Below are 12,228 nucleotides of genomic sequence, written 5' to 3' on the forward strand. Positions count from 1 at the left end.
AACATGAATTCTACTGGGACAACACTACTATCATAGGGCAAGCCAGACAGAGAACAGCCAGGGAATTCCTAGAGGCATGGCATTCATCCACAAACTCCATCAACAAACACATCGACCTGGACCCAATATACCAACCATTACAGCGGACAGCTGAAACTGACAACTGGAAGCGGCAGGGACAGACCACTATAAACACTGGAGGAAACATCAAAGAAGCGCTTCGCAGGAGGCTCCCAAGCACTGATGATGTCGCCTAGCCAGGGGACGAAACGTTTGCAACAAAAACTTCCAGCTCGGCGAACAGAACCAAAGCAACGAGCACCCGAGCTACAAATCTTCGCACAAACTTTGAGCAGTTTTATCTAATAGACATATATGTTTACATTTCATAATTGCTTTGAAACTATGTGTAATAAATAGTCAATGTTGTTAAGTATAAAAACATGGTCAGTGCTTTCTGTCAGCCAGAGTCTGACGAAGCAAGCACATTGGGGAATTTGGGTATTTACATAAAACCTTTAATTTTTATGATGATTTCAGAAATCACAGAGCTTGATTTCCAACATAGTACCCCAGTGAAACAATTCAAAAATTAAATGTACAGGTAATTCTTCTATAATACGATACTTGCTTTCTAATGCAACCCCGCATTATAGAAAAATCGCGCTTTCGAAGTAGTGTCCCCAACTCATCAATCACGTTACAGCAAATTCATGTTAACGAAACGTGTGTTTTAGGAGAATGACCTGTATCAATATTTTGGTAATTTTCCATTTTATGCCTTTATTGAGTACAAATCTTGTTTGGTATTAATTTGTTCAATTTGGCAAATGTTAAAATTAAACATTTTGTCAAATGTTCTTTGTGATTATTTGTTTTAATACTTGGTGGTGTATCTGACAAAAAAGTGCAGCAGGTCAGGCAGCATCCAAGGAACAGAAGAATCGACGTTTCGGGCATAAGCCCTTCTTCAGGAATCCTGAAGAAGGGCTCATGCCTGAAACGTCGATTCTCCTGCTCCTTGGATGCTGCCTGACCTGCTGCACTTTTCCAGCAACATATTTTCAGCTCCATATATTAGCTCTGTATGGTCAGGACTTTGACTGTCCCTTGCCTTTCTCTTGATCAAATGGATCCATTGGTACACAGTGCTGACAACACCAACTGACCTGCTGCGCTTTTCCAGCAACACATTCTCAGCTCTGATCTCCAGCGTCTGCAGTCCTCACTTTCTCCTCGGTGTATCTGACAGAATGAGTACCAGACACAAGAATTCTATTGTCGCTACTTCCATGATATTGTTGATCGTGACTTAAAGGAAATTTTAATTCGTTGAGCTGTGTTCTCAAATTTTACTTCTTAATTTTCCTTTGAGCATAACATAAATGTCAAGGTGGCGAGCAAACTGAAGCAGGTTGAGATATTGTTTTCGGAGTTTGAAGAAACCTTGTGAAGGATCCCTCATTTAACAGGGATATGGAAGGATTACATGTGTCAACTGTGTTGAGCACCCAGTCCTGCTAAAATTAAGTAACACAAGGACGATTGGGCGATAATTATTTGATTTGAAAGCTCTGATGTTTTTTTAAATACAAATGGACATTTTTGGTGTTTTGCAGCATCATAGGTAGTGAATTTGGACATTAGAAAAATTGTGAGGCCACTGCATATGTACTACATTCAGTCTTATATCTTGAACCCGAAATTCTCCAACAGACCTCTTGTGAAATACCTTACGATACAGCTGATCATCCATATACACCAGATCTAGACTATTCCCTTATTTTCAACAATCATGAATTATTTGTTGATCTTTGAAACCTCCAAAAATCCTTCTGAAATTGTGGTCCACTTATATACAGAGTATAAAATGTAAACCTGTAAATCGTTGTCATTTTTAAATGTGTAAAAAAGCATAAAAGCAGTCATGCATAATAAAATCATGTGACATGATTTACTGAATGAGGTAACTGTACAAGGTTACATTCAGGAGAGTCAAAGCAATGTGGAACATGTAGAGTTCATCAAATATATTGATTCTGTTTAGTTATGACATCATCACAAGAATCCTACTTTGGATCAGTAGTGTCCCTCCACAAAAAAAATCATCTTTTGACTAAATATTCCATTTCCCTTGTACAATCTGATAACATTTCATGCACTAATAACTTTCCACGATTTGAAAATGATTCCTCACAAAATATCAAACAGGAGAGGATATATATTGTTCTCTTTTCTCAAAGTTTCATTTTTCCAAGAAGCAGCCACTTATTATGTTGGTATGACATGAATCCAAAGGTTGAACTATGTACATTAAAGCCATAAACATAAGTGCTATTTCATTGCAGGAAGCCCCTCTTGATCTCATCAGTTATTTTTAGGTCCACACATCTCCCACGTAGAGCACGAGAATGTCTGTTCCAGAGATTATCCATCAGACCATAATATATAGGAGCTGATTAGGCTATTCGACCTACAGACTCTGCTCCACATTCGATCATGGCTGATACGACTCTCAACCCCATTTTTCAGTCTTCTCCCTGTAACCCTTGATTCCTCTTACTAATCAAGAATCTATTTATCTCTGTCTTAAATATACTCAATGGCTTGGCTCCATAGCCCTCTGCGGCAATGTGTTTCACAGATTCACCATACACTGGCTGAAAATTTCATCCTTAGTCAGTTGCAAAAGGTCATCTCTTCATTCTGAGGCTGTGCCCTTAGGTCCTAGCCTCTCCAATGAGTGGAAGCATCTCTATATCCACTGTACATAGAAACGTATAGAATACTGAGTGGTCTATCAGATGCCCCCTCATCCTTCTAAACTCCATCAAATACAGACTCAGAGTCCTCAACCACTCCTCATATGACAAGCTCTTTGTCCCTGGATTCATTTTTGTAAGCATCTTCTAGACCCCCTCCAACACCAGTACATCCTTCCTTACATATGATGCTCAAAACTGCTCAGAAAATTCCAAATGCAGTCTGACCAGAGCCTTATACAGCCTTGGCAGTATATCTCTGCTCTTGTATTCTAGCCCTCTTGAAATGAATGCTAGCATTGCATTTGCCTTCCTAACTGACAACTGAACCTGCATGATAACTTTAAGAGAATCCTGAGCTAGGACTTTCAAGTCTGCTTGTGCTTTAGGTTTCTGAAGCCTTTCCCTGTTCAAAAAATAATTTAACCTCTTCTTCCTACCAAAGTGCATAACCTCACACTTTCTCACATTGTATTCCATCTGCCCACTCTGTTATGAAGATGTGGGTGTACTGTACCTTTTAAGAAAATTAGAAGCTAGCAGAACGACCTGACAGCACCAACTGTTCTCAATAAGGTAACAATGTAACAGTTGGTTGAAAGCTAGGTGAGCTGGGTTGCCTGGAGACAAAATCAGGTTTGAATTAGGCCAATCAGTTTAAATTATACCCTGAAAAATACCAAATTCCAATCAAGTTTGAACTGAGTATATTGACAATCTTAAAAGCCAATGACACAATCTGATGTTTTGGGGTATAAGACCGGGGAAAATTGAACAGTTGGGAGGAGAATTGCCAAGCCACCAGCATGGAGAGACTGCCCAAAAAATAGCTCTGTTAAAGGTACCTTGATCAACCAGTAACCTGCAAAGCGGAATCCTCAAGAAGAAGAAAAGAAGACAGGAATACAGGGAAGAACCTAAAACTGAAAATGTGTTGCTGGAAAAGCGCAGCATGTCAGGCAGCATCCAAGGAGCAGGAGAATCGACGTTTCGGGCATGAGCCCTTCTTCATGAAGGGCTCATGCCCGAAACATCGATTCTCCTGCTCCTTGGATGCTGCCTGACATGCTGCGCTTTTCCAGCAACACATTTTCAGCTCTGATCTCCAGAATCTGCAGTCCTCATTTTCTCCTAAAAGAATCTAAAACAGCCTGGTTTTGAGATAAGAGGTTTTGTTTTGTAAATCTTAAACTGAATTTTTATCGGACCAGCATTGTAGAGGGGAAAGTAAAAGATAAGTTAGAGGAAGGAGTTGTAAATAGTTGTTACTTAATTATTCTCTGTTATACTTTAAGAAATAAAGTTGTTAATTTGTACCTTAAATAGTTCTTGGCCTCTTGAATTTTCACTGCACAGGATAAATATTTTCTGTGTTGCTGGTTTAAATTAAGCAGGAGGGTTTACTCTGTGTCATAATAGTTTGGGGGCTCATTGTCAGGATTTGAACTGGTTTGGAAAGAGTTGAATAGATTTGGGGGTACAAAAAAATCCCAGCAGATCTAAGCATTTGCAGGTTAGTGTCCTAGATCTTTAAATAAAATGTAGGTGCGGCAATTTGTTTACTTTCGGTGACTTGTGGTTGATTAAATTAAAAGTGAGAGAAACTGCTCTTAAAATTGCTAAAGATGTTCTAAATTTTGAAGATAATTCTCAAGTTTGCCAAGAAAGCTTAGAAGAAAAGAAAAGGCCTTACTTTTAGAATTAGCGAATGATAGATTTGGGTTTAACCAAGGACAAAAGTAAAGCTGAAATTGTAAGGGAATTACTCAAACACTTAGGTGTGTCAGAGAATCAGACAAGTGCAGTAGAGGTAGAAAAACTTAAATTACAAGTGAGGAAAATGGAGTTAGAAGATAAACAAAGAGAGAGAGAATTAGAGAGAAAGAGAGAGAGAAGAGAAGGAGAGAGGAAAAAAAGAGAGAAAGTTCTTGGATGAGCAAAAAAAGAAATAAAGAGAGAAGTTTCTGAGCTGAGCAAAAATAGAAAGAATTTGAACTTGAGAAGTTGCAACTTAGTCAGCAAGGTTGAGTTAACAGGATGGACATTAAAAGAGAAGGGAGTGATATATACAAATATGTCAAAACTCTGCCGCATTTTGATGAGACGGATGCTGAAGTCATCTTTATTTCATTTGAAAAATTGGCTAGGCAGATGGAGTAGTCTGAGGATTTATGGGTAATGCTAGTTCATACAGAACTGGTAGGCCAGAGCAAGTGAGGTACTTGCCACACTGTTAGAGGAGGAGGCAAGAGATTATGAAGAGGTTAAAGAAGCTATTTTAAGTGCATATGAATTGGTACCAGATGCATATAGGTAGGGATTGAAACACAAAGAAGAAACCAGGTCAGACTTATGTTGAGTTCGAAAGAATTAAATATAGTCATTTTGATAGATGAGTGCGCACTTTGAAAATAGATAGGACCTTTGAGGCTCTGTGAGAGATTATTCTGCTAGAGGAGTTTAAAAACTCACTTCCAGAGATGGTAAGATTTCACACGGAAGAACAGGAAGTGAGGAGGCCACAGAATGAACAGGTGAGTACGTGTTGGTGCATGAGACAAGCTTCTGACCAGAATTTCGTCCTGTGAGGGATAGAAGTTGGGAGAAGGGGAAGATCCTACACTACTAAACCAAGATCAGGGAACACAGGTAAGAATTTACCACAGGTTAAAGAAGCCCAAGAGAATGGGCAGGAGGTGAAAGGCCTCAGGTGTTTTCACTGTAATGGAGTGGGACACAGAAAATTACAGTGTCAGTGATCTCAGAAGGGCACTGGGACAAGGTGTTTTCACTGTCAGAAAGTGAGACACGTAAACTCACAGTGCTGGTCATTTAAAGAAAGGTGCTGTGGGAAAAGATGTGGTAAAAGAAGCTAAGCCAGTGGCATTACTGAAGGTAGTAGAGGGGACCCCAAGAAGAGCAAAGGAGCTGCAGGAGAGTGCACAGCCTAGGTAGGGGCTGGGTCTGGAGTTAATACCTAATCTCTACAAAGAATTTACCTCTGCGGGTAAAGTTTACTTAGAAAAAACAGGGGGAGAAGGACAAGGGGTTATAATTTTGAGAGATACAGGATCTAACCAGTCACTAATAGGGATGAGTGAATATGCACTCTTTCTGATCTGTTACCCAAGAGTGTGGCAATTTGTGGAATCGATGGACAGAAATTTAATGTTCCCCTATGTAAGATCAGGTTGGAGTGCCAACTCAAGACTGGGGAAGTTACAGTGGGAGTGATTGACAGAGTGTCAGTTCCAGGAATTCAGATTGTTCTTGGGAATGATTTGGCAGGGCAAGGTGGGATTGACACCCCTAGTTGTGGAGAAACCCAAGGAAGACCAAGAAATTGAGGAGTTAAAACAGAAATATCCTGGTATTTTCCCAGACTGTGTAGCAACTAGATCCCACTAGCATAAGTCACAGCATGAAGTGAAAAGTAAAGAGAAAGATGAATGAGTTGAGGTTCAGTTAGCAAATACTCTGTTTGACGTAATGGTGCAGGAAAAACCTGAACAGGCATTGGGTCAGACAGAAGTGTTTAGTCCTGAAAGGCTAAGAGACTTGCAACAGCAAGACAAGATGATAAAAGATATACATGCGGAGGAGTACTCAGAAAAAGAGGCAGAGAGTATTCCGGAAGTTATTATCTGAAAGATAGAATCCAAAGACGGAAATGGGGACCACAGCAGGTTAGTGAAGAGGAGAAATGGGCCGAAGTGCACCAGATTGTGTTGCCAGTCACATACAGACAGGAGGTGTTACAGGTAGCACATGAACTACCTGTAGGAGGTCACCGAGGGGTATGAAAGACTCAGGCTAATGTACATAAACATTTTTATTGGCCTGGAATGCACAAGGATGTGGTTAACGTTTGCCGTAAGTGTCATACCTGCCAAATGGTAGGTAAGCCACAGGCGGTAATAAAGCCAGCACCTTTGTTGCCAATTCCCACATTTGAAGAACCTTTCACATGGGTTATAATTCATTGTGTAGGTGCCCTCCTGAGAATTGAAAGTGGGAACCAGTACTTGTTAACCATCATGGATGTGTCTACCAGATTCCCGGAGGCAATTCCATTACAGAGTATCAAGGCAAAAAAGGTGGTAGATGAGTTAGTAGCTGTCTTCACATGGTATGGGCTACCCAGGGAGATTCAGTCGGTCCAAGGGCCAAATATTACTGCCAGGTTGATTAAGGAGGTTAGGGATAGCTTAGGTATATAACACTTTAAATCCAGTGCATATCAAATTGAATCCCAGGGAGCTTTAGAAAGATAGCATCAAACTTTGAAGACCACATTGAGAGCATACTGTCAGGATTACCTGATTGATTGAGATAAAGGTATCCCATTTGTATTGTTTGCCATTAGAGATGCCGCAAATGAATCTACTCAGTTCAACCCGTTTGAGTAAATATTCAGTCATGAAGTGAGAGGCCCATTGAAATGAATTAAAGAAAAACTGACAGGACCAAAGTCAGAGATCTCACACTTTGATTATGTATCGGAGGTGAGGGAGAGATTAAATAGAGTAGAGGAGTTAGCTAAACAGCACCTGAAGAGGGCACAGTATAGAATGAAATCGGGCCAGATAAAAGCTCTGAGACTCTGACATTTTCCCGAGGGGATGATATGTTAGTGTTGTTACCAGTGATAGGAGTTCCCTTGAAAGCCAGATTTAGTGGTCCTTATCAAATTGAGTAAAAGTTGAGTCAGGTGATCTATTTAGTAAAAATGCCAGATAGCAAAAAAAAGTGTCGGTTATGTCATATGAACATGTTGAAATGATTATACTAGAGAGAAAGAACTGGAGAAACAGGTGTTAGTAACTGCCGCACAGAGTGAGGAATCAAATCCAGATAATGTAGATTTTGATGTGCCTCAAAATAGATTTTAAAATGAAGATGTCCCTGAGGAGTGGGATAGATTAGTAAGCTAACTGTCTCAGGAGCACAGAACACTGTTGAAAGGTTTGTTACTACAGTATAAGGACATATGTAAGAATCAGATGGGGAGGACTAATGCTATTATACATGAAGTAGATGTAGGGAATACTGCTCCAATCAAACAACATGCCTGTCGGCTTAACCCTTTCAAAGCCAGACAGGTCCACATGGAGGTGGAGGCCATGCTCAACAAGGACATCATCGAACCAAGCCAGAGCAAGTGGAGTTCACCAATCCTCTTAGTTCCCAAACCAGACGGGACCCAACGATTCTGCATGGATTATCAGAAGGTCAACACCGTTACAAAATTGGACTCATATCCAATTATTAGAGTGAAGGACTATATGTAGAAAGTCCGACAAGCCAGTTATCTCATCAGGTTGGACCTAATGCATGGTTATTGGCAGGTACCTTTATCAGAGTCGGCGAAAGGAATTTCTGCATTTGTAAACCGAAATGGGCTATACCAGTTTAAAGTGATGCCCTTTAGAATGAAGAAAGCATCCACCACATTCCGAAGACTCATGAACAGAGTTGTGGCTGGGTTAACAAAATTTGCAGTCCATTTGGACGATGTAGTGATTTTTACTAAGTCCTGGAAAGATCACATGGTACAGTTGGCAGAGCTCTTTGAATGACTATGAGAAGCAAAACTGGTGATAAACTTAAATAAAACTGAATTCACGAAAGCAGAAGTGACGTTCTTGGGACATAACATCGATCATGGTTGACCCCATGGAACACAAAGATGAAGGCCATCGAGGAATTTCCATGACCAACCTTGAAGAAAGAGGTGCTTTGATTCTTCAGACTTAGCAGAGTCTATGGGAAGTTTCTTCCAAAGTTCAGCAGTGTAGTGGCACCATTAACTGATTTGCCAAAGAAGAACACAAAGTTTCGATGGACAGAACAATGCCAGGAGGCATTTGACCATTTGAAATCAATATTAACCACCAAACCCGTTTTAGCTACACCAAACGTTTCAAAATTTTTTAAAGTTGCCATCGATGCTAGTGACATTGGAGTTGGAGCTGTACTCCTACAGAAAGATGTGGATGGGGTTGAACTGCTAGATGGTTACTAAAAGATTAACATCCACCAAAGGAAATACTCCACAATCGAAAAAGAACTATTGAGTTTGGTACTGGCTTTACATTTTAATGTGTATGTCACGAACAATGTGTCGGAGATGGTTGTGTACACAGATCATAATCTGCTTATATTCTTAAAACACCTTAAAAACAAAAATATGAGACCTTTTCATTAGAGTCTTATGTTACCAACTTTTCATTTAAAGTCGTACATGTTGCGGGTCGTAAGAATGTAATCACAGTTGTGTTATGATGAATTTAACTGATAAAGTTTAGATGAGATTTATATTTGTTTAATGTTTTATATATATATACAGGTATATGGAAAGAAGTTAAGGTGAACTTATATTAAAGTTATCCGTATGTTAGGGTAATGTGTCTAAAAAGTAGAAGAAAAAAATAAAGCCATCTTTTCAGTATGATGGTTCATTTTTTCTTAAGGGGGGAGGTGTTATGAAGATGTGGGTGTACTTTACCTTTCATAGAGTTAAAAGCTAGCAGAACAACCTGACAGCACCAAGTGTTCTCAATAAGGTAACAATGTAACAGTTGGTCGAAAACTAGATTAGCTGGGTTGCCTGGAGACAAAATCAGATCCAAATTAGGCCAATCAGTTTAATTATACCCCCAAAAAATACCAAATTCCAATCAAGTTTGAAATTAGCATATTGACAATCTTAAAAGCTGATGGCACAATCTGATGCTTTGGGGATATAACACCGGGGAGAGAACTGCCAAGCCACCAGCATGTAGAGACTACCCAAAAAATAGCTCCCTTAAAGGTACCTTGATCAATCAGTAACCTGTGAAGCAGAATCCCCAAGAAAAAGAAAAGAAGACAGGACCGAAGGGTCTGTTTCCATGCTGTACATCTCTATGACTCTAATACAGGAAAGAACCAAAAGCTGCCTAGTTTTGCGATAAGTTTTGTTTTGTAAATCTTAATTGTGATTTTTGTCAGACCAGTATTGTACAGGGGAAAGTAAAAGATAGTTTAGAGGAAGGAGTTGTAAATAGTTGTTAGTTAATTATTCTCTGTTATATGTTAAGAAATAAAGTTGTTAATTTGTACTTTAAATAGTTCTTGGCCTCTTGAATTTTCACAGATTACTGCACAGGATAAATATTTTCTGTGTTGCTGATTTAAATTAAGCAGGAGGATTTACCCCATGTCATAACAATTCTCTTAGCCTGTCCATATAATTCTGCAGTCTCCCTTCTTCCTCAACACTACCTATCCCTCCACCTATCTTTGTATCATCTGCAACCTTAGCAACAATGGCCTCAATTCCTTCATCCAGATCATTAATATAAAACATGAATAGTTGTGGTGCCCACATGGACCCCTGTGGAATTCCACTAGTCACTGGTTATTATCCTGAAAAAGACCCTTTTATACACATTCTCTATGTCTGCCAGTCAGCCAATCCTCTATCCACACCATTATCTTGCCCTTAATACCATGGGCTCTAATCTTATTTTGTAGCTTCCTGTATGGCACCTTGTCAAAGCCCTTCTGAAAATTCATATAAATCACATCTACTTGTTCTCCTTTCTCTAACTTGCTTGTTACTTCCTCAAAGAATTCTAACTGATTTAGCTGGCATGACCTCCTCTTGATGAAGCCATGCTAACGCAACCTTATTTTACTATGCACTTCCAAGTACTCTGGAAACTCATTCTTCATAGTGAACTCTAAAATCTTACCAATGACCAGGATCAGACTAACAGACCTATAGTTTCCTATCTTCTGCCTCCCTCCCTTCATAAACAGGAGTGTTACATGAGCCATTTTCCAGTCCTCTGGAACTCTCCCTGACTTAAGTATTCCTGAAAGATCACAGCCAGTGTTTCCACAATCTCCTTCAGAATGCAGGGGTGTAGTTCATCTGGTCTGGGTGATTTATCTACCTTCAGACTTTCCAGCTTCCCCAACACCATCTCCTTAGTGACAGCCATTACAATCACTTCTGCCCCCGACTCTCTTGATGTTCTGGTATGCTTCTGGTGCCTTCCACTATGCTAACTATCTCTTCAGTTCCTCCATAATTTCACTGCATCCATTTCCATCCAGCCATCATCACAGACAGATGTAACAACTGGGAGGGAACTTATTCTCTGAATAGTTTTACATTTGAAAATTACCATGAGCTTTTGTTTCATCAGCCATGCAAGCTAGCACCACCATGAATTTTGTTTTCCCAAACTCATTAATTCAAAATGGGTTTGATATGGATTTAGGTATTTACCAGAAATTACTTAATTGTACATACTGTATTCAGCTCAAAGAAAATTGATATAACACATTAAGGGGCAGAAATGATTGGTTTGTATTTTGGAATGTTCTCAAATGTTATCAGTGGTTAAATTTCCAAACTATGAAATCTGTACCAAATAATAACTGGCAATTCATCTTTTTTTAAATAGGAATGGCAAGGATTCCATTATTCTGACTGTCCTTCAGCCTCATCAAGTGAGTATGCTTCTTAATTCTTTCATAAACGATCTGTAAATGATCTAACAAGGGATGGTTTAAAATCGATTGGATATCAGTCGGCAAATGCTACTCATAGATTGGAGAAATATTCTAGATCTGATTCCAGATCTAAACTGAACTTGTCCATCACAGCATGGCAGCACTTAGGTCCTGCATTAAATTATTATTTCAGATTTCTTCTCCTGAATACTATCCAGAGGTTTTCCCTCAGAATTGTCTGATTTTGATTTTGATTTAATTTATTATTATTGTCATATGTACCAAGATACAATGAAAAATATTGTTTGGTGTATTATCTAGGCAAAGCATACCTTACATAATTGCCCTCTACTTTAATTATCTTCAGAATTGAATATTTTCACAAACTGTGGCCCTGACTTTCTGGTTTGGGAGAGCAGAGATGGGACATTTCCAAGCTCTGAAAACCCAAGCTAGGATAAAGGGACCCAAAAGGTCAAAGACCATTCTGGAGTCCTGGGTTCCTTCAGAAGTCGGGTTGGGTGTCCCTAGGTCAAGAGGAGAGGTTACTGGCTGTGGATTCAGGCATTGTGCAAAGCTTGTCCACTTGTAATGGCATTGTACTGCAGTTTAATTTTAAATGGTAAGAAACATCCCTCCATCCCTTACACTCTCTCCCCCCTCACACAACTCTGCTCCTTCAAACCACCATATATCCTCTTTACCCATCGCAAAGGCTTCTCATACCCACTTTATCACTGGATGCCCATCACATGGCCATTCACATCCCCTCTATCCCATACCAAATATTTACACTGTATCCAATACCCTGGTCCAACTTAGGGCTAAATAATTCCATTCAATGACCCACCTACTACTATTTGCCCCCTCCACTCCATGCTAACTCATGTAGTATGCACCAAGGGCAAACTCCAGAACCTTGTTGACATAGGCTAAAGTTGTGTATCTATTGATCGCA

The 12,228-nt window shown here is 39.6% G+C and overlaps 1 protein-coding gene across 1 annotated transcript in view; it reads left to right on the plus strand.

Annotated features, from left to right (window-relative positions):
* The window catches only part of frmpd3 (FERM and PDZ domain containing 3), a 532,412-nt gene that overhangs the window by 398,890 nt on the left and 121,294 nt on the right, over positions 1-12,228 (plus strand). Inside the window, exon 7 of the mRNA XM_043705300.1 lies at positions 11,222-11,267. Within this exon, the coding sequence (XP_043561235.1) occupies positions 11,222-11,267 (46 nt within the window). The remainder of the gene's footprint in view (positions 1-11,221; positions 11,268-12,228) is intronic.

The sequence above is a fragment of the Chiloscyllium plagiosum genome, chromosome 15 (assembly GCF_004010195.1).
Source record: "Chiloscyllium plagiosum isolate BGI_BamShark_2017 chromosome 15, ASM401019v2, whole genome shotgun sequence".
NCBI lineage: Eukaryota > Metazoa > Chordata > Chondrichthyes > Orectolobiformes > Hemiscylliidae > Chiloscyllium > Chiloscyllium plagiosum.